The 23,798-nt window shown below is 40.6% G+C and overlaps 2 protein-coding genes across 8 annotated transcripts; one reads left to right on the plus strand and one right to left on the minus strand.

Moving 5' to 3' along the window:
• Positions 1-1,930: 1,930 nt before the first annotated feature.
• Positions 1,931-2,784, plus strand: LOC121991643. The gene has a single exon (XM_042545629.1). It carries the CDS (start codon positions 2,026-2,028, stop codon positions 2,614-2,616), a length of 591 nt encoding a protein of 196 aa, XP_042401563.1. The 5' UTR covers positions 1,931-2,025; the 3' UTR covers positions 2,617-2,784.
• A 526-nt stretch (positions 2,785-3,310) lies between these two features.
• On the minus strand, positions 3,311-22,906 carry LOC121991642 (CD2 antigen cytoplasmic tail-binding protein 2-like). Of its 7 annotated transcripts, XR_006114693.1 has the most exons (11): positions 22,795-22,906; positions 22,502-22,703; positions 18,980-19,105; positions 18,698-18,850; positions 17,693-17,822; positions 17,137-17,178; positions 16,588-16,929; positions 16,359-16,410; positions 10,755-10,832; positions 7,622-7,804; positions 3,312-3,542 (listed from the first exon to the last, which is right to left on the minus strand). XR_006114693.1 is itself a non-coding variant. In XM_042545626.1 (10 exons), the coding sequence occupies exons 1-9, from the start codon at positions 22,857-22,859 to the stop codon at positions 7,641-7,643; spliced, it is 1,302 nt and encodes a 433-aa protein (XP_042401560.1). In that variant the 5' UTR covers positions 22,860-22,906; the 3' UTR covers positions 3,311-3,542; positions 7,622-7,640. The 7 variants fall into 7 exon arrangements, 3 of the variants coding, with proteins under 3 accessions (XP_042401560.1, XP_042401562.1, XP_042401561.1); XM_042545626.1 differs by lacking the exon at positions 16,359-16,410 and having other exon boundaries at positions 3,311-3,542; XR_006114695.1 differs by lacking the exon at positions 3,312-3,542 and having other exon boundaries at positions 7,594-7,804; positions 9,511-10,832.
• Positions 22,907-23,798: the final 892 nt, after the last annotated feature.

The raw sequence follows: 23,798 nt of genomic DNA on the forward strand, positions 1-23,798 counted from the left end.
TTTTCTTACGGGCGGTTACGATTCTCTGACACTGTTGTCCTTTGACGCTGTCTGTACCTGCTCAGGTTCAGTTGCGGCCTGCCCAAGAGACTACTCAGCTAAGCTACCGTGCTGGGGCATTAAGTAAGGAAGATGAGATGAATCATGTGAATTGAACCATGTAAAGCCCGAGCGAGTAAGAACTGATCGATTAGTGACAAGCCAGGAACTAGCCCGAGCGAGTAAGAACTGATCGATCAGTGACAAGCCAGGAACTACTCGGTCTTGTGTCTCAGATTTGGGTACTCGACCTGCCATGGACCGATCGGGAGTTATGCAGCAGGTGAGGCGGGACAGTCTAACCACCCTCTTTCCTTGATTTCTGATTGTCACGTCCCTTTAACTTCTGACTGTCACGTCCATGCAGGGCCCTTACTTATACGTCGTATCAGTGAACATAGATAGTCGTAGTAGATTATTATTCAAAGTTGAAGGAGTTATGAGATAAGTTGTAGGGGCCTAAATACGGAGATATTCACTATATCCTGAATCCTTAATTTAAGCTTTAATTTTGTTACCAGACTTCATTTATCATATATATTTTTTAAAACTCATGATTCAATCCGAAGTACTTTTTCTTATTGCAACCATCATTAATACTCTAAAGTTTAAAATGCACTTAGTTTATTTGCTTCTTATCTGTTAGACACCATTAGCAAAACTTATCTGAGTTCTTATCTGTGCTTGTTTGGACTCTACTCTATCAGTTATTGATTTGGCCACCGTGGAGTTTGATATCATCCCTACTCTTCCAAAATCAACACAAAGTGTTAGGAATTAAGACTTTTAACTTAAGCTATTTAACTATCCAATAAATTCCAAAGAATTTGAACCTGAACACAAAGCAATCTTTCAAGCCCTTCCAAACCTCAGTTGCTCAACATCTTCCTGCACATTAATGTCAGATATGAAATACTGCAGGAAGTTGATAATAATTTTAACATTTCAAAGTTCGAATTCTTGTTTTTCTTGTTCTCGTAAGCTACTTTACATGTGAAAAGATCTACTGAAAGTTCATTATCCACACATGGAGTTTATCCATACTAAAAGCCTGTATATATATATACATCCACTTGACCTGCCTTTCCATGGAGGAAATGAACCATTAGCCAAACTTTATCATCTTCAAGTCAAAAGGCCGAAACCAATTATATATGTATAAGCATGAGATCAATGCATGGGTTTGCCTTTTCTCTACATTGAGTGTTGGCCACACCTTAATCTCCTTATTGGCCATGCCACTGCCAATTGTCCAATCCACTGAGTCATTTTGGATTAAACTATAGCCATTTATTCTGACAACTAAAGAGATTTAAATTCAGAATGAATTTATTGATTAAACTGGATTGGTTATAAGAACTCGAGAGGTAGATTTATGTACACTATGAACTTGGCAAATGCTCATCCAAGTCAACCAGGCAGGAGCCAATTGAGACCGAGGTGTTGCCATGCCGCACTGACTCTCTCTCTCGAGTGGATCACCATTAATTAGTTAATTATTAGTGTGTTGATGCATCTCCTCAATCCTCAAACAACAGTAGTCAAACTCCTCAAAGCTAACAAAAATCCACCTCTTCGTGAATGTGATCCTCATCCGCTTAACCCTTTCTTGCACTTTGTCTCTTGTTTCTTCCAAAGGGTGTTTTGTTTTTCCCATTAGCCAACGATCTATCCATGCACTTTCCTCGACCTACAAGTCCATCTCTTCACACACGCGGTCGCTGTTAGAGCAAAAGATAATATCGTGTCAAACATCCAATGAGATATTTTACGCTCGTTGAGTTACTAACTATGTCAATTTGTGAGACACTTGCTCCTTGGCAAATCAGTAAATTAAAGCTAAGTGGCCCATGCACCTCAACAACTGTATATATACAAACACCAATTCACCTTGCATATTGCTCAAATATCTTCTTGCGTTCTTAGTTTCCATTAATTCGTTCCAATCCAATCCAATCCAATCTCTTCGTCGCCATTTTCATCATCATGGGGATCGACGAGTCCACTGGTCGTCTGTCTCATCTCAAACTCGAGATCAGAGTTGATCGACTGTCAAACTTCAACCTCGACCTTTCCGGCGACGGTGCCTTCGTCCGGTACTACGTCGTCTCAGGGAAGGGGCGGAGAATTCAGGTGGACACTCGAGAGGTTTTCCCATCTCTCGACGCGGTTTGGGACGAGGTCGCGACCATGGAGTGCCGGGGCCGCGTGGGGGAAGTGCTGCAGCCGCATGTGGTGGTGTTCGAGCTGTGGCGGCGGCGGCCGAGGACTACTAGGACTTTGTTTTTCTCCAGGTCGAGACTCCTGGGCAGGGCGGAGGTTGCTTGGAAGGAGGTGCTGGCCGCGCCGGAGATGACGTTGCGGCGATGTGTCGGGTTGGGATCGCTGAGTTCAGAGTGGAGCAGTGGAGTCAAACCGCCAGGGCTTTTGGTGGAGATGAAGGTGGAAGTGAACTGTGCGGCGGCGAGCGTTGAGAAGCAGAGGATTGGCAGGGAGAGATGTGGCTGCAGGGACTCTGGAGGATTTGGAAACGAGGAGGAGATGCTTTTGGCTGCAGCGACACTGAATGCATGGTAGCCAGATGCATGCATGTTTTCCATCTCCATTTTGTTGTCTTTGATGAAAAGAAAAACGATCACGAAGAGCTTTGATGCTGAATTAGTAAAAAAAAAAAAAATCAAAAATAATTTTTTTAATAATTCAGTGTCCAACATTTACCCGATTAAATCGTAGATCTTTCACTAATTCAATCGTGTATAGGAGACACAATCCTCACATGAGGTGTCTGATTCGGTGGTAAGAAGGAGTCCATCTAACACGGGTCAACGATTACATGATGAAAGTCAAAGTCAAAACGATCAACATCAAGGTTCAAAGACTCAACTATGTCGCCCGAGTGAGAGGGGGCTACATAGGCCGATCGAAGGAACCGCTATCCGATCGATCGTCTGGATGAACAACATTTGGTCAGCCCGATTGACAGGAGAGGGTCGAGCGGACCATCCGTCCGGCTCGAGGTATGTCATTGACAGGGTAATAGACCGATATAATAAAAGAGGAAAAGACGGATATTTAATAAGGGGAAGAGAAAATTTTTTAAAAAAAAACACTCCATCTATCATTGAATGCAGAGAGGTCAAGACAAAGATGTCTTCTATCTGCAATTAATATCATTAAACAAGGGTATATGAAGGATCACCAAAACAGGTATAAAAGAACATGATAAGTGTGAAGAAAGACAAGGATTCATCTCTGTCTCTATTATTCTCTATTCCTCTTCTATTTCTAACTTGAGCATTGAAGGGCCAACGCCAGGGATCCCTTCTTTGATTTGGTTTGTTTTGCAGATAGGAGCGAGGTCTTCATCCAGTCAGTCGAACCGCCACCTCCCCGACTTTCCAACTTCATGCTTTCAAATAAGATCATTTTGGATGTCTTCGTCTAGTCAATCGAACCACCATCTCCCTGACTTTCCAACTTCATGTTTCGGACTGGATCAGTGTCTACAGAAGGTCACAGTTTTATTACAATAGAGTAAAAGATTAATTTCCAATGGACACATTTTTAGAGAAAAAATTCCTCCTATTTTTTAACGACTTGACGATTGACTATAAACTGATCGATCCCGTTCAGAAGTTGAGTAGATGAACAAACTCATAATTTATCTCTTTTCATACAATTTAAGCACAAACTAAGATGATACTTGTATTTAGAATGAGCGTTGTATTTAAGATGAGCGTACTCATCAATCATGTATTTACACAGCTTATATATTTAGAAGTCTATCTTTAAATTATTCATCTGATTTGAAATTTAAAATTTGAACTAAGCTTTTATTAAATGGTGTAGTAATGCATCTTGGTCATTTTTTTTTTTAAACTCTTAGTAAAGATTTGATACATGACTTTAATCGGGTTGTCAATTTTTGACTTGATTCTTATCTCTCTCTTTGTTTTTTTTTTTTGGGTTTGTTTTTGATGCTTGGTTTTGATCTTGTATATCTACTATACAAGATCTTGATATTATCATTACTATTTTTTCACATACAAATATCAGAAATTGCAACATTAATTAGTTCGGGATGATGATATACTCAAAGACCACTTTGACACGAAACAAAGAGCATAACATTTAGCCCCCAAAACGATGATATAATGACAAATGACGGGATGACTTTCCTAGACAACAAGATTCAAATCTCAACCAATGTGCATTATACCTAAAAAGTTTGAATTACGTGTAATGTAGACAGGACGTATGAATACTTGAATTATTAAATAATAATAATAATCGGTTCGATGTTGATAAAAGTAAAATATTTACTTCTACTTGGCATAAATTAAATTGGTACCTTAGTTGCTAATACATTAATCTACGACACTGTAAATATATGAAATTGTTATGAACCCTATATACAAACTATTCGAAATCAAGATGGTAATCACGAATCTCGAACTATCAACGTTATGTCACAATATTTCAACCCTTAACCTAGTGATGTGCGATGATAATCTTCTTTTGTTATTCTTAACAAGATAGAGACTACAACTTTCTTTTTTCTTAGACTCCCTTTTCTTTTCTTTGTTTTCCCTCTTCCATACTTCACACAAAAAATATGAAGTTACTTACATGTATTAATGTCCGATAGTGAACATAAGTTATCTACATGTATAAATGTCTCATAGTAAACATAAGTTATTAATATTGTTGAATGCCCCATAGTAAACATAAGTTACTAACACTATCTTCAACCCAATCGGAGGAATGGGTCATTGAAGCAAAAGCTCATGTGCATATGCTAGATATGGATGAGTCGATAACGACCAACCCGGGTAAACAATCACTAAGATCATAAGCCTAATTGGCGAGACACAAGACTAATCAAAGAAAACAAAATACCATAAATGTAATGGAGAGGAAACCCAATAAGAATCTCATTTCCTCTAATAATAAAACAATTAACTCCATTCATACGGTATGTTGCGAGCATTTATGGAGAGGAACACCAATAAGAATATCATTTTCTCTAATAACAAAACAATTAACTTCATTTATACTATATGTTGCGAGTGATCCAGAGAGTAACATCGGATCGTCAAGATAATGTGATACTTAAAATCAAGATGAAGTGACGGTCAACGCAACTAAACGAGTCATTCTCAGCATATGGTCGTCGGCCCAAAGTGCCGGCCAGACCTTCCAAAACTCAGCTCCTCACTCCTCAGGGGCACAACTTCCCGCATATGGCCAAGCGATCTAAAAGTCAGTCGGACTTACAAGACTCAACTACTCATTCTTCAAGCACAAGTCTCTCAGCATACGATTGATCAGCCTTAGAGCCAATCGGACTTAAGGGACTTAGCGCCCTACTACCGAGTGTCAAGATATACAGAATAAACTCAATCGACTCAAGTACCGGTTGAGCATACGGAGCACAGCTCTCCGCTTCTACAATACAACTATCAACATATAGCCGATCAACCCAAGAGTCGATCGAACTTACAGCGCTCGACTCCTCACTTTTCAACGCCAAGACACACAACATGTATCCGATCGACCCAAAGTGTCGGGTGGGCCTATGGGGCTAAGCTCCCCACTTCTCATATGTTAGTCTCCCATCATACAACTAGTCGACTACAAGGTTGGTCGGACTATCTCCAAGAGACAACATTGTCAGAGAATCACAACATATGACCGATCGGCCCAAAGTACCGACCGAACCTTCCACAGTGCAAGTCCTCACTTCTCAGGGGGCACGCCCTCCCGCATATGCCCTATCAACAACAGAACCGATCTGACTTACGGGGCTCAACATCCCACTTTTCAACGTCGAGGCACACATGTATTCGGTTGGCCCAAAGTGTCGAGCGAGCTTATGAGGGTAAGCTCCCCACTTCTCATATATCAGTCTTCCATCATACAGTCGGTTGGCCTCAAGGCCGATCAGATTGCCTCCATGAAACAACATTGTCAGTGAATCACAATAATCTGTCAGAGAATAACAGTTATTCGTCAGAAAATATTCCACCACCATAGCATATACATGTAATGGAACCTTCTTCTAAAGGTGGTCATACAACTCTCATTGTTTGGCATATTCTGACATCAAACATTCTTAGCTGTCTCATTAATATGGAGGTTATGAAAGACGATTCATATACTTGTAACAAAATCTTCCTCGAAGGGTCACTATACATATTCCATTGCTCAACATATGTTGGCACCAAACATTCTATGGCATCTTATGATTACGGAGATTCTGAGGATCAGTATAAATAGAGATTCTCTCCATTGACCATGTACATTTTTACTACACTCCATTGACCATGTATATTTTTACTACACTCTCAGAGACACATCTACTGTTCAACTTCTTCTCCACTCGGCTACTGTTATATGAAGAAGTGAATGTCTCCAATGATGTGACATCTGTTAGAAATTGGAATCTACGCGATATCCATTTTACAGGAGGTCAATGACACGAAAACCGTCCAATTTGCAGCATTACAAGTTGATTTTTTTTTTCAATAATTGCGAGCATTATGACAGTTGATGATATTGCAATAATTGAATAAACAAGTATTTATAGGTCAACTAGTGCAAGAATGGGAGGATGGTTCGTTGGCTATATTTGTTTCCTTATGTACTATTGCACAACTGTATTGCACAACTTATGTACTATTAAACAACAGCACACGGCAAAATTTAAAGTATTGTTCATCTTTTTTCTCTGTAACTAATGCAGCAATATCAACAACATTAACTGTAATTTGCAATGGTTCTTCAATTATTTGTAAGATCATGATGATAGTTTTAGATACATGTAGGATGAACATATGCCACATAATTAATAAAACAGTATAATTCAAAGGGGTTGCAGTTGATATAACCGTATAGATGATATGTTTAGACATCTTTCTTCTTTAAATTAATTCTCAAGTGTAGGTGTTGTTAGAGTCATCTCAAACCAACTATTGTTTGCACAATTTCACAACCTTTTTGAAAAAATTTGACTTAATTTTAAATGTTACTATTTCTTGAAAGCAATGCTCCTATGTCCTTCGATGAATCGGCATACAAAAAGCGATGGTAAATTGACGAGAAAAAGGAAGTTCTTAGAGCATTCATATCAACTATCATATCCAAAAATTTTACCCTAAATTTTGAATAAGATAACTAAAAAATCTTTGCATCAACTACCCTATCCATTCCCTAAATTTAGATTTGATGAATAATAATTCTTTAAATTTAGGGAATGAAACCTCTACCTTAAAAATAAAATAATATTTTTTTAATCTCTCTCCTTCCACTCAATCTTTTCAATCTCTCTCATTCCATTCATTCCATAAATATAATAATAATAAAATAGAAAAAAATAATAAAAAAATTAAGGATGATGGAAATTTTAAGATAGTTGATGTAGTGTGTAGTGAAAAGTGATTGTCTAAATTTAATAAAGTGAGTCATTTACCTTAAATTTTAGATATAGTAATAGGGAGATTGATGTGGATGCTCTTAGAAGTAGATGTAATTTCTCGAATCTAGAACAAATAATGATGAAAAACTGAGACGTTGTAAGAACCTTTTTCTTTGTCCATGCTCTAGAATGTATACAGTGGATAAACCACAGTTGAAGTTCTGTAAGCAAGGATTAGGTAGTTAGATTTACACCCTTTTGATCCGTCTAAGGATGGGACGTCTTCAGCTTCCTGTTGTTGAGCTCTGTATTTCTGTGTAGGTATCATTTTGCTCATCATATGTGTACCTGGACAAGTTGAGTAAGTCAAAATCAAATAAAAAGTACATGATAAAAAAAAATCAAGATTTTGGTGCAAAGTGATTAACTACTATACTAGAAAAATTTTTGGCGAACAAGAACACTGACTCAAGGATCAAAACAAGGATGCTGAGGGGAAAATAACCCTCAGTAAGCGTTGGGAATCATTGCAAAGAACTAGTCACAAAAAAAAAAAAAAAAAGACTAGCACTAACTTAAAAACAACTTCAAAATCTTGATTCCTGTCAACCAGCTACTCAAGTAATCATTTCTTGTTATGGCCTATGACAGCATGCTCCACAAATTACTTGATCAAGTTAGTGATAATGACTCAGGAGAAAAAATGACAAACCATTAGAATATGTTCAATATTTCATAGGAAGCAAAATAAGATTACATCTTTTGTTAATTTCATTGCGAGAAAAGTATCTATGAAAAGATGATGGGGATGTAGAAACAGCCACATCTCAAACTATATTTAGCCACATCTCAAGATGAAAGCATTTGCACAATAGTACAGATCAGTTGTAAAATCCTATTAAAATCAAGTGTTTATTTAACTTTCCAACTGGCGGTTGAGACTACATCAATTTTGTTCACCAACTGAATAAAATTAAAGTGTAGCAGGGAAAGAAGATATACACAATTAAGTAGCTATGGAAATAAACTATCTGCGTCATTTTCTGTGCAAAAACTTGTACAATATGGGAAGTGCACTCAAGCTTGACAACTATTATCTAATCGGAAATCGCAACTAAGAATAACAGTCCAAATCAAAATTTTAAAAAGCTAGAGGTTTGTTTAGCATGCATAACCCTCATACAACTTCAAGCAAATTCATGCAGTTAGTCATTGTATAAGGCTATGCGACAACAATATTATGCAAGGCTTTCTAGCTCAATGGTCCTTATTAAAAATATAGCTATTAGGTATTAGGGGTAGTTGATCTAGTCAAGATTAAGGTTTCATCACCATTATATATACACACCTAAGCAATGGTTATCTCATTAATTAAATACAATTTTTCCTATTTCTAAATTAATGATATTAGAGCCCCCTTATAGGGTCTATATCAGGTTAAGGATCTTCCAAAAAAGACTCTTCTTAGGGGGAGACCATCGCTATTGGTTGGCCTCTCCTCATTGATCCTTCTCCGACCTCTCCCATCCACACAAAGCACATGGAGCATCGCCTCCATTATGGTGCTCATCCTCAGTCACACAAGCGACCCTCCAACTTCCCCCTCAGCTAGTGAAGACCACCTACAGCGATGCAACCTCACATGATGCCCCTACTGCTGCCTTCCCAAGAGCGATGGACTAGGCACATGCCATAATCCTGCTTAGGGCATGCTCACAAGACATCCCATGCAGCGATTGCAAGTTACAAATCTCCTTCATGTGTTCTTCCCCATATGCAAGCAACTCTCCCTAATGCAACAACAATGAAGAATTTGTGGCCACGAACAGATGGTTAATTTGCTAGTTTCCATTATTCTTGTCCACTCTCCCTTAGTCTTCTTCACATGCGTGCAACATCACAAACTAAAGCTAAATGAGCCGAGCAGCTCTGAAAACACAAAACACATCAAGTGTGTTAAACGTGGTGGGTGTCAATGTCAATTGATGTGCCAAATGGACGAAAAAAGGAGAAGAGGGAAAGAGCAAAGGAAGAAGAGAACCATGATTGTTGACCTTGCAGAGGCATCACATACACCACCAAAGTTGGGTTGTTATCACGGACCACGAGCAAAGCCTTTGTCATCATCCTGGGAATGACCGAAGCCTTTGCTGTCATTGCAAACTGTGAGCAAAGCCATCTCAGTATCGGGACCATGTGGAAACTATAATCAGTCTCATGAATCTTGCGCAAAGGTCATTGATTTTGCCTGAGGTCAGCAATTTTGTCATCATCAATTCATCATGAACCATGATTGAAGTCCATCACTATCTTGGGACCTCATAGAAGTCCTCACCGTCTCATGCAAAGATCACTGGTCTCACCTAAGGTCAACAATTCTGCACGAAGGCCATCTCCATGGCCACAAGAAGTCAAACTTTAGGCATCATCTCAAAGCTGTTCCATATGCTGACGGGCGAGCAAAATGAGAAGTTTCACCCATATTGACTGACATAGAATAATGCTCTAATCCAAGCCACAATTCCATCCACACACTGACATCAACAACAAACAATTGTCTTCCTCTAGAACAAGATTTCTGTGCAGTGCAGCATCTCCTACCTTTATCACATACAGAAAGCCCGCCTTCTGCAGCCCGTCGTCATTGCATGGCTGCTGCTCCTCCAGTGCCAGTGACTGCGGGATCTCCTGCTCCTCCCCTCTTTGTTGTCTCAAGAGCTGGAGAAAACCCTAGCGATGCCACCATCCTCTCCACTACTTGCCACGTTGACGTCTCCCTCACTTTCCTCCTGTGATGCCAATCACCAATGTGCAAGAAGGGATTCTCAACATACCCTGAAGCTCCCCACAGTTTGGAGCCTGTGCTTGCTGTTCTCAAACCATGCAGTTCAACTTTAAGTAGACTCTTTGTTATACTCATAACCTTCACTAAGATATATTTAGGGATTATTAGATTTTAATTTATTGGAATTAAATTGGATATTTTTCTGGCTAAAACGAGTGTTTTAAGAACTATTGGTGTTTTTTTTAATTTTGGGTATAGTCAGGTGTTTAGTTTGCTACTTGAAATCACCGATAGGTGGAAATCAATTTAATGTCGCTGTAGGCTAGAGCCAGGCACAAATCAGATTCAGATTGGATTCAGCTGAAACCCCAGTTCATTTTTACTATCAGGGGATGAGCAGATAACCATCAGATTTTTTTGTGACAAGTTCATTCTTGGATACAACTAATACTATCACAAGAAACTCAGAAGACCAAAATGATTTACTGCATCACATGAAAGAGGTAAAGTTACCATGTCCCTGTTGTAGCAGAACAGTACATTCCCGAGGTTGAGTCATAATAATAACCAAAGCTGTTATTGTAGTAGTAACTGCAAGGAAACAAGAAAATAAAGTTGTAAAACAAGAGTCTCACATAAGTATATGTCTACTGTAGTAGTAACTGCAAAGAAACAAACAAATTAAAAGTTGTAAAATAAGATTCTCGCCAAAGTATATGCATACTGAAACAAGGCCACTTCAAAGTAACAAAGATATCAGAATGTCAAGGTTGAATATTAGAGGAATGAACTAATGAAGGTAATGAAACGGAATCAAAAGTAAAAAAAAAATGTGGTGGAATATATTCTTGTATTCAATATAGAAATAGACATGCTAAAATCAGGTCAATGGAGATTAAATATAGTCATCGAAATCTTCTCAACTATGACCAATATAATCAGTCAGACTTCAGAAGTGGAGAACAGAATTAAGCATGGACAAATCAAGTCAATGGAGATTAAATATAGTCATCAAAATAATTCTCAACCATGACCAATATAGTCACCAAATTTGAAAGCGGAGAACAAATATCGAGAGACGAGCCGGCGTCTATAAACGTCCGAGCGGAAGACCGTCGAGCTCCGACGTTAAATATCGAGAGACGAGCCGGCATCTATAAACGTCCGAGCGGAAGACCGTCGAGCTCCGACGTTAAATATCGAGAGGTGAGCCGGCGTCTATAAACGTCCGAGCTACGCGATTTCGATACCGTTCGACCGTCTCCACGCTCCGATTGGCCCAGTATCCAAAGGTACTTGACATCTTGAAAACGAGATCTAACATCTTGAAAGAGGGACATGATATATTTCGCCGAGCGGGAGCACGAGAAGTGATAATGGCCGAGCGGATAAACACACAATTTAGTTATGTAAAGAGGCATCAAATACTAGGAAAACATTGCATTAAAGTTAAAACTTTAGGCCGAGCGGCCTAATTACAAAAAGAGATGACATCCAGTCGAGTGGCCCAATTACAGAAACTACTCGATATAATCATAGAGGGTCTTGGGGATGTTATCCAGAAGTGACACCTAGCCGCCGGCCGGAATAGAGGCGGACTCGGGGAGAAGGCTCTTCGACTTCAGATAAGTCATGGTGGCGGTCATTGCCAACTCAAAGGCGGTGTACATCCGCTCGCAGATTTTCTCCGAGAATTCGGGCGAGCGGATATAGCCCTGTCTTAGAGCTGCAACCCGACTCGGCTCGGCCTCCTGGTACTCTTTGAATGCCAGTTGAGCTGCAGAGAGGGATTCCTGCAAAGCGGTCAGCTCGTCCTTGTGCTTGGTTGCGTTGGCCGAGCGGCTTACTTTCTCCTGGTCAAGCTGTTCCATCAACTCCTTGACCTTCAGCTCCAGGCCTCGAGCCTCCACATTCTTCTTCTCCAAGTCAGAAACGGCCGTATTCTTCCGAGTGGTGGCCAGGGTAAATTTTTGGTCGAGCGACTTGACTTGTCGCTCGAGCTCGGCCAAATGATGAGCCTGGTCAGCTGTTCTCTTCCGTTCGGCCGCCAGCATATCTTGGGCCTTCTTCAGCTCCTTCTGCAGATCGGAATATGACGGGCCCTGCAGGCCGGACGAACCAACCGCTGCCTTCAGTTGTCGCAGCTCTTCATCCACCAGGGCCAAGCGATTGGAAACCGCAATTTCTTCTACCCATCTCTGACGGGAAGAATTAGAAACTGTTAGTGGCCGATCGGGAGGAAGGAAGACTAAACTTGGTAGATTACAAACTTACCCCCGTGGCCTGCTGCATATGGCTGTTAGCCAAATTCCCGATGGGGATCAGGGCGACGCGTGCCCGAGCGTCGGCCCACATCTCAACGAGAGGCCCCTTCAGGGTGATAGTGTGCTCGGGCGCAGTCGGTTGATCGGCCTCTGGCAGCAGCTCTTCAGTCGGGAGATGAATAGTGACCCGAATGGTACGACCATGGCCGGGGGTCGTCCTACCGGCTGTCGGGAGGGGATCAGAAGCCGGCGCAGAAAACTGCGAATGAATGGTCGAGCGTTGGACTGGTTGGCGAACGGGCGGAAGGGTGCTGACCGGAACAACTTCGATTGGCGCGGCCGGCTCGTCCCATTCAGAAGGCGTCCGGTCGGACGAAATGGCTTCGACCTCTGGCGCCTTGCCTCGAGCGGTGGCAGTGGCCCGCTCGGAGGGCTGGACAGCTGAGGTAGCCGAGCGTAGGGGAGTCTCCACTCGACGCCTCTTTTGTAAGGGCTGCTCCTCCTCCCGAGCGGAACCTTCCTTGGGGGCAGTTCGTTCTCTTGAGGGGGTGGCGCCGCTAGCCACATTTTGTTGGGAAGCTTGAGCGGCCGACTCAGCCTGAGTCCCGCTCTCTCCTTCATGGGATCCGACCGGCTGGATACCCAGTGCTTCCATTTCTATGGCGGCCGCGGCTTCTAACGCTGCCGCCCTTCTCTTCAAAACGCCGGCCATCACCGAATCCATGACGATGTCCGCTGCAAAAGAAAGAAAAGAAATCAGTTAGCGATCAAAGCAAATGCCCAAGTAAAGTTCTTACCGAAGCCGGTCGGAAGAGGAGTCCGTATAGGACTCAGACCGAAGATGTACATCACTCCTTCATGAAGGAGCTTATTGATGTCGAGTCGCAGACCGGCTAGTATGTTTGCAGCATGGAGGTAGTCCGGTCGGGTCTTGAATTTCTTCAGCTCGGGAGTAGGGGGCAAGTTGACTTGCCACTTTGTCGGGAAGGTGGCCTGATCGGGCATACGGATATAGAAAAAATAATCCTTCCAATGTTTATTGGAAGTAGGAAGTTTGTTGAAAAAGACCAAGCCGGGCCGAGCTTGGAACATGAAGGTGCCCGGCTCGTCTTGCTTGGGGTAATAGAAATAAAAGAAGACCTCCGGTCGGAGGGGGATGTTGTGAATCTTAAACAAAACGACAACACCACAGAGGAGACGGAAGGTATTGGGTACTAAACTGCCGAGCGGCACACCGAAAAAATTACAGACATCTATGATGAAAGGATGTACAGGAAAACGAAGACCGGCGGTGAAGACGCAGCGGCCTGTGAGGCCGAGCGGAAGGACCAGCTAAACGAATTTCGAAATCCTCTGGGATTTCGAAATTGTCTGTCAAAATATCGAAGTCCCGCTGTTCGAATCGGGACTGCATGGTGGTGTACCATGGGCCGAGCGACTGATATTCGGGATTGGAAGAGCTAGCCATGGGCCGATCGGAAGGAATCAAAAGGCAAAAAGGCAGGAGAAAAACAACAGCAAACGAAAGGAGGTTTCAAGGATCGAAACTAAGAAAGAAATACTGAGGAAACACCGGAAAGGAGGAAGAAAAGATATAAAAACTTGCTGCGGGGAAAGGGATCAAGGAAAAGGCGCCGGAGAGCGTCGGAGAGCAGAAATAGGATCGCCGGAGCTCCAAAGCGTAGGGGGCAATGGTTGAAATCGCGGAGGCAAGTGAGGGAGAGAAGGAAACGAAGAATTTATAGGGTGAAGGTCGGGCGGCCTCCACCGTTGGATCCAGGTCACGGGAATCAAAGCATGCATCGAGCCGTCCATTTCGAATCGCTTCGATCACATCAAAACACCATGCCACCGCCGCCGTACGCCGATGGCAGTGCTCCACGTGGCATTCAATCATTCGGAGCATTTAATGAAAGCATGCTCAACCTTAATGTCGAAGATTGGCGCAGAACACGAGGAGATCCGGTGAATGCCATTGTTGATTCGCTTAAGGCTACCTCTATGGTTGGTCGAGCGGAGGATACCGGCATGGAGGAGCCGCTCGGCCGGATTCGTAGTCTAGTCAGTCGGACTATTCGCCTCCTTCGACTAGACTTGAAGGGGAGGCAAGTGATCCGGTAGTGAGAACAGGGGACCCCGCCTTGTGGAGTCAACGCCACGTGGAAGTCAAAGTGGCAGTTGTCCATCCGGAAAGGGCCGGGTCCGACCGGACGGCCGGCCGACCGTCCGGTGGAATCGAACGTCCGGAGAGGGATGGGTCCGATCGGCTGGCCGACCGAACGATGTTCGGCTGATGGTTAAAGGCGCCTTGTCGAAATCAGGATTCCGGCGCTCGGTGGAAAAGGTCGCAGGGCCGAGCGGACTGCACGCTCGGCCAAAGCCATAAGGTAGCATACTGCTAATAGTCTCCACAAAGCACGTGAGGGAGAATCTCCCCAAGTAAACCACCGCATATGTCCGGCCGGATGTTGGGGGAGTTGTCCGCCCGGACGCCAGATCTGGAGCAAAGGGGAAAAGGACAAGGGACGTCTTTTTCTGACAGCAGGTATGTTTCACGTGTAGGCCATGCTCCAAATCTTGTGACAGGGGATTCCGCTGTCCCATCGAGGACATGCTGAGACTGTAACAGTATGGGTTAGGGAAGCTCACTGACAAGCCCTTACTGGGGTATGGGCCATGGACACGTGTACACCTCGGTAGGTGTACACTCACTTCTTCGCTGCCCTATATAAAGGCCCTCATTCTTCGCCGGAGGTACGCTTTCGATGAGTTTGGGAGCCACTTTTTCTCTCTTGAGCTTCGCCTGACTTGAGCGTCGGAGGGTCGCCGCCGGGAACCCCTTCCCGGCCCGACTTTTGTGCAGGTTCACCGGAGCTTCGTGCTACCAGGCGAAGATCCACGTCAACAGTCGAAAAGCGCCCCGTGCCCAGCGTCCGTTGATTCAGCATTCGGACAGGATCAGTCATCAAAATAATTCTCAACCATGACCAATATAGTCACCAAATTTGAAAGCGGAGAACAAAATTGCAATTTTACCTACTACAATGTATATATTGACACCAATAAGAAATGCATGATTCATATTTGGTCTATTAAATAATATTTTTTATTTCAACCAAAATAAACGAAATTGAAAAGCAACTTCAACTTGTTTATATTGACCAAATTAAGCCTATTTCAAGCCCTACGCTTAAAGATTAACATAATCTATAGCCTAGCTTGTTTAAAACTTCAAGTCAAAACCATAAACAGGACAATGAGCATGAAAGACAATGAAGCTTTTCAACAAATAAGCATGAAAATATATCAAAGTAGACAGTAAACACCATTATTAGCAAGAAAGGACATCTTTGGTGCAAAGTTCATAGAGTAACAATTGTGTCTAAAGTTCAGATCATTGGTTACCAAGGGAAAATCAAGTTTATCATGAAAGAAAGAGAATAAGCAAGAAGCAATGCAATAAGTTAATTTGAATTTTAAAAAAAAAGAGCAATTCCTCTTCAAGCAGAGAGCCAGGAAGTAGGAATATAAGGAAACAGGAGGTAGAACAGAAGAGCCAGGATGGATTGAGGGAGCAGAAAGAAGAGGAAGAGAAGCAACGAGAAGGGTGAGAACTGGACAAGAAAGAGTATGATCAGCTTAATAAAACATTTGCACTATTTTATGATATATAATAAAAGATGAGAGAAAACATGATAATTATAATGTTTAAATAAAACAGAACTAGTAACTCAATGATCTAAGTATGGACCAAAGATCTCAACAACTTCAATGGATTAGTTAGCTATTATATGGATTGTAGATTAAGATGTGAAAACTCCATGTTTCATGGAAAAATGGTTGGATTCCTTACCCTGATGATTCATCATATACATAATCATTTTCAGCCCTTCCATGACTGACATCTGCAAGGTGATGAATAAAGAGAATCATTTGCATATAATATTTTGTAGCTAACCCCACCCAGTGGGATATGGCTTGGTTGTTGTTGTATTTGCATATAATATTTTGGGAACATGGGTAGCTAATAAAGGTACAAGATTCTTTTGATTCATTTCAACTAAAAGAATAGAGAGAAGTACCTCCAGAGTCCAAGTCTTCGGAAGAACTTAAGGGTTTTGATGTAGGTTGATTATCTTGTCGAAAATCTGAAGCAGAGCTGACAGCACTTGGGGTGGGTGGATTCACATTGGTAGTATCGTCATCATCCCCAAACATGTCAAACTGATCACCACCATCACCTGGTGATGCTTGTTGAGCAGAATCTGCAAGTACTGAAGTTCCAGGACGAATGTCCCATATAGATGATACTTGTTCTCTATGCTGAACATCATCAGAAAATATATCTTCTCCATCAGTCGGTTCAGCATGTGTTGTTCTATTTGATTTGTCTGCCTTTGCATGAGCTAAACGCTCATATCCTTCTGCAAAAAGTTGTAAGAAATGTTTACAATGCAACTGACAATTACTTCATTTGTGAAACAAAGTTATTTTTTATTTGTCCTGAATGGAACACACATCCAGAGAAACAAAGAGATCAGAGATCTCAATAACATATCTATATGATATCAGGAATAGCATAGTAAATATGCAAGGTTAGATTTGAATATTGATATAAGCAGCACACTAACCTGCCTCCCGAACAAAAGTCTCCTGATCTTCATAGTAAACATCTAAAGCACAAATCAACAAATTAGATTAATATTAATATATACATGGCAGAACATCTGACTATCTTATTAAATAATACAAGTAATCAGACTTCCAGTCAAGAAACTCTCAAAAGAAAAGGGAAATAATTGAATTTAAACAATAACACAAGAATTTTAAGTTGTCTACGTGGTCAACTATTTATCTGAATTATTAATAACATTTATTTACATAAAATATACTCTCAAAAGGTAACAAAAATCATGCATGATGCATATTAGCAAAACAAAATCTAACTAGAGGACCATCAGTAAATGTAGAAATCTATAATATAAAAAGAGTAACAACATGCACCAAGTCAATGCATAGCAGATGTAGTAAATGACTAGCCATCATGTCACCATGCGGATCATCATAGTATGTAACGATGCATGCCAAGTAGTCAAAAATGGACCAGTACAAGCCATGCTGCAAAACTACAACTACTATTGAGCTTAAGCTGTACACCAGAAAAATATATAATTTTTTGCACTCAACTGTACTCTCCATTCTCCATCAGTTTCATAGCATCTTCAGTGAGTTGATCAAAAATCCATTTTGAAGTCTCTAACATCTTTGCTTTCTTATCCGTTGAAGGGCCTTTCAGCCTTTTTAGAGCTTGAATTATCTGCCATAGGAAGTATAAATTAAAATAAAATAAAGGAGTGTTTAACTAGTTATTCTACAAAACAGTGCAGCAGCAATTGATTTTGAATAAAAGATAGTGCAATAAACTGATTCTGAGGATTAACTAGTTGCTATACTGAAATTTATAAGAATCTAGAAGGTATTTTGCCAACATGATTTGTCCCTATTTCCTATAGTGGACACAAGCTAACCTTAACTAACTTCCATGGAACCAATGTCCCAAAGTATCACATTTGCTAAGCACTCACCTTTAGGACTTCAGAAGAACAAGTGAGAGACAGTGTTTCATTAGAATTTAGAAGCAATCACTCCAATAATACATACAGCATAGAATTACTGTGTATTAATTCAAGCAAACAGATTTACAAAAGATAGCTTGAACCATATAAGAGAGTAAGCATTGAAGAATCACAACTCAGTCATCAGGGAAAAACAATTGATAATAGCAGGAGTTTCCTAAAATATTTAGCAAAAGAGAACTGAAAAGTAAATGGGAGAAGGAGACTTTAACAAAAGGCAACTTTAAACCCAGATTGCATAAGCTACTAATATATAAGAAATTATATATTAATTGTAATTAACAACTGACATAGGTAAATCAACAACATTACAGAGTTTGCCTTCTAGATTTCCTACCTAACACAGACTGATCATTCAAAATGACAACCAAACGTTGCATGCACATTTAGCATATAGAGTTCACACAGCTCACAAAAAAAAGGAATGAGCATGTTCAGTTACACATAAACTTAAGAATTGGAAAGAAAAGCTATCAGTAGGTTTACAACTTATTCATCACAGTGAACTTCAGTAAAATAAAACCAAATAAAGGAAGTATTTTAGTAAAGAACTTACTGTTTCTCCAGGTTGAAGTGCATTTGCTATTCTCCTTTTTATTTTTCCAACATCATCTGAAGACAGATCATCATATGCCTCCTCTGCAGATGCTTTTGGCTTAAACTTTCCTGCCAACTTGGTATCAACTACAACACTATCTAGCCATGCATCCTAAATGAATAACAAACAAAAATCAAGCTAACATCTCAAACAACCAATATTTCAGACACAAAGGAGTCAAAGTATCAGGGGGAAGTTAAAAATAGGAAAAAGAAAGAAAGAGAACAGTGGCAGTCTCACCTTGATTTCATTTTGTTTAGCATACTCAACAAAATTTCCATTTGCATCAAAATAGCCTTCCTCCCTCTCTTGCTTCAAATTGAATGGTTCTATTTGAATACCATCATCCTCAAAGTTAGTATTATCCTGCCATAGATAAATCACATTTACAAAGTATGAAATTAATTGATAGTACTGAAAAATATCAGGGAGTAACAAAACCATACATAAGATTGCATATATTGAATCATTATGAGAAGATCAAAGGCCAAAATTTTAAACAGGTAATATACACGAGTGCATTTTTAGAAAAGATAGGATTGATAATTGATGGCTCCCTTTTTACTCGCTCGGTCTCCTCCTTCTCCGCAAGTCTTTGTTGTATGGACGAATGAATCTGCGATGGTAACACAGGTTTGAGTCGGGCTGGCTCCTCCGGCGCGGCCCCTCAGACGTTCAAGTCATTAATCAATCAAAAAATAGCAGAGAAAGCAATAAAGGAAGAAGGCCTTGAAGAAGAAAGAGTTGTCTCTGCTAGTTAGAAGAAGAAATGTACCTAGGAGTTACCGTTCGAGGTGTTTATATAACTATCAGAAAAGGAATCTCCACGTCACCCGTCTTCGCGCCTTTCCACTTCTTCCCGCATAAGTTAGTGAAGACGCAGTTCTGATAGTTCGTTATCATGCGCCCAATCCATAACTGCCACATAAGGTCAAGGGGGTTTTGAGGAGACCATGTCTGACAACCAATGTTCGCCCACCATTCACTAATTGCCACGTATTATGAAGAAGGAATCAAGGGAATCGTGTCTGACATCTCTCTATTCAATTATCGCCACGTATTGATAATCAAAAACTTGATGATGAAGTACTTGTTTAGTCATATTGCTCTGTGGACCCTATGTTATTGCCCTGTGAGTTCTTAGCCTTACCAATCTAATAATATTGATTGGTGATCCGTCATAAGATTGCTCTACGGAACAGCTCAGCGCATCCCTTAAGATTGAAACGCAGAGTTATTGCTCGGCACATCCCTTAAGATCGCTCTATGAAATGCAGAGTTATTGCTTGGCAATCCTTCATAGTATTGCTTTGCAGAACGCAGAGTTATTGCTCGGCAATCCTTCGTAATATTGCTCTGCGAAACACAGAGTTATAGCCCGATGATCCTTTGTAGGATTGCTCTGAGGAACGTAGAGTTCTTGCTCGGCGATCCTTTGTAGGATTGCTCTGCGGAACGTAGAGTTCTTGCTCGGCGATCCTTTGTAGGATTGCTCTACGGAACGCAGAGTTATTGCTCGATGATCCTTCATAAAATGGCTCTGCTAACTCTAAGTAATATTGCCCTACATATTTCGAGGATGTTGTTTGGCAAACCTCATAAGATTGCTCTTCGAACTCTTAAGTAATATTGCCCCCTACAAGCTTCGAGGACATTGCCCGGCTGTATTCATCCATCCTCCAAGAAGGAAATTCAACTATATTGCTCGGGAGAATCCAACACACCCTTCGAGGTAAACCCAATTACCACCAATAATAAAACAAAGAAATATTATATTCTCGCTAGGAGCATAGGAGACAAGAAGACAATAAGTGACTTGGACACTTGTCATTCAAGTGGAAATGAATCAAAGTTGCAGCAATGCTCTTCATTGATGATCTAATTATTATATGAAAATAATTTCAGCACACAAACCTTTCATGGAAGAAGTTTTGACACTATTCCACAGAGTTAGAATCATTATCTTGAGGGTTCTGTGACTTTTGGCCAGGATGATAAGTGTCAATCATTTCAGGCAACACAAAATGAAATTTTAATCTTAGCTTGTAACACATTTTCAAATATATAAATATAACCATGTCAGCTTAGAACTATATTTTTATACGAAAATACTCAATATGCCTCATGAATCATGAAAATATCAAAAACATAAATATATCTAGTAGCAAAAGCATTACTATAATAAGATTCCTTTCTAGCAACGTAGATAGCATTAGAATTAAAATGGTAATAGAAAACACCAAATGGAAGGCAAAGAAGATGGCATATGCAAACAACAACAACAACCAATCCTTTATGTCACTAAGTGGGTCGGCTATATGGATCCTCCTACGGCTTGATCATTTCTTTTATCAATATCTATATTTAAATGAATTTTATCCTATTTTATCGTTGCTAAAAAAGTTTTCTTTGGTTTTCCTCTTTCTCGATTAATGTGTGTATTTGTCATGATCTTATATCATCGGGACATTTATTGGTTCTAAGTACATGACATACCGTCTTAAACACATCTCTTGAAGTTTTTTTTCAATAGGTGTCACTCTAACTTCTCTCTAACGGTTTCATTTATTATCCCCTCCATGCTCATATCTCCGCACATTCACCTCATCTTTGTGACTCTCATCTTTCACTCATGTGTTCGATTCATAGCCCAGCATTCAACTTTATATAACATAGCAAATATAACAAATGTTTTGTAAAACTTTCCTTTAAGCTTTAGAGGTACCTTATGATCACAAAGAACACAAGACCCAATTTCCATTTTTATTGTCCTACTTGTATCCTATGTATCGACCCTTCCATCCTTTTGCAAAAACGAATCTAGATACTTAAAACTCTCAATTACGAGTAACTTATATATAAGATAAAATTCAATATTGAGGTACATAAAAAAAGATGTTTGACGTGTCTTTCAAGTGTAAAAAAGATAATTTGCACCCTTTGAATGATTTTAAATGTAGAGTTAGGTAAGACTTCATATCAATAGAACATAGATTTTCAAAGTCCAAGCTTACAAAAACATTTAACTAGGATTACTAGGAGTTCCTATAAATGCCCTTCTAAATTCTAGTTAATTATGATAAAACCAAAGTAAAAGCTTCCTGTTTAAATGAGGCACAATCTCCTACCTTGACCAATTGATGGGAAAAAGATTTTAAACAATTCAGTTGTAAGAAGGGAATAAGTCATCTAAACCAAATGCTAAATTGTTTACAAAGTTGAGAGAGAAACTAATAGTCAGAGAATGCACATAAACTTTTAGCATTTGATCAGTTTATAGAGAATACAATTCTCATACTTGTCTTGTGTTTATATTATAAATCCAAAAAATAACTCATCTTGGTTATGTCACAACCAATTATCTTGGCTATCCCAGATAATTTACAAACAGAACAGTATAAGTTGAAGCCAGTTATATGTCCTTCGACCATATGAGTCCTAAATGTATGAATGCTTGAGCATTCCATCCAATAGCATCGATCCAAATTCCACCTGCTTCTTAGTCGAGTGATCCTTGCACAGGAACGGCACTTTCCTATAAAAATTGAACCTTATTTATGCCAAAGAAATTTTTTTTTTCAACAAAATAAAGTCGGGAGCTAATTGTTTCCGTCAGTAACAATAGATATACAGGAAAGCATGCCAAACATTACAAGTTACCACCACCAAAACCAATAGGAAAAGAGAAGAATGCATGGAAAATACACCTTTTTACCCTCGAACCTGTTTCGGCTAGTTAAATGACAATAAAGGTATCATTACCTCGTACTGCACTTCGCCGGAAAGGCCGTCCACCTGGTCACCCAAGACTTCGCTTTCTCGCATTTTGTTGCGGCGCTTGGAACGCTCCTTGGCAGCGAGACTGGGGTCCATCCATCTCTTCTTCTCACCGTTCCCGTCCTGGATTCCGTCGGCGTCCACACGCTTCGCCTTCTTGCCCTTCGGAAATTTAACCTGCCTCTGCCTGTGATCATCGCCCAACCCAGAATCGATCAAAACCCTATAATCAAAGTTGGAATCAGTGATCTGACGGAGAAACGGAGGGGGGAACTTACGTCTGTCCTTTCGGCGGATCAAACTCTCTGAGAGGAAGCGGCAGCTTTTCGCCTCTATTCGCCATGGCCTTCGGTGACTCGGTCGGTTGGTTTGATCCGACAGCTTCCACTAAGATATTTAATTAGGCAGCAATTTTTCTTAATAACACAACATCTGATTTGTTTTTTTTTTTTTTTCAATTTCGGTGTACGCATGTCATCAGAGGACAGTTCAAATCACCTGCCCCAATATCATCTCTCCCCATGTCTTACTCATCGTCTCAACCCATCACCAGTAACCTCCGGTCGTCACTCCAATCAACACTATAATCCTTAAGAAAGGTGAATCCAAGAGAGTCGTTATCGGCACGATCGGCATCGGAATCCGGCCGGATCTGAACAGACTTTCCTCTGCCGTCGATATGAGCCCCTGCTCAGATCCAGCCGGATTCCGGTGACGATCGTACCGATGGTGACCTCTTTGGGTTCACCTTCCCCAAGGATGATAATGTTGATCAGGGCGGCAACCCTCTGGCCGTCGACGGTGGACTGGGGCGACGTGTGGAACATGAGGACAGGAGATTTGAACTACATCCGAGGATGGATCTTTGAGTCAGCAACGTACGGATTAAAGGATGGTCCATTGAATAGATTGGTCTATTTTAATAGACCCTGTTTGTTAAACACATAAAGTCCATCATAATCCACTGATTAAAAATAATGGATCATTCTCTGATCCGTAAATTACTGATAAGATCAGATATCATCCGTGAGTCACTTGAGAACTACTTGGTCAAAGCTCAACTCAAGCTTAATTTTAATTAAACTCGAGTTGAACTCGATCTGACTTATTTAATATTCAAGTCGAGTTTGAGCTCTGGTAATATTAGCTCCATGGTTTATTGAGTTTTTCGAGCTCAACTATATATATAATATATATTTTTTTCGAGCTCCTATAATACGGGCTCAAGTTACCCTGCCTTGAGTTCAAAAGCTTCATTTTAATTCGAACTTCAAAAGCTTAT

The sequence above is a fragment of the Zingiber officinale genome, chromosome 6B, assembly GCF_018446385.1.
Source record: "Zingiber officinale cultivar Zhangliang chromosome 6B, Zo_v1.1, whole genome shotgun sequence".
Lineage (NCBI taxonomy): Eukaryota > Viridiplantae > Streptophyta > Magnoliopsida > Zingiberales > Zingiberaceae > Zingiber > Zingiber officinale.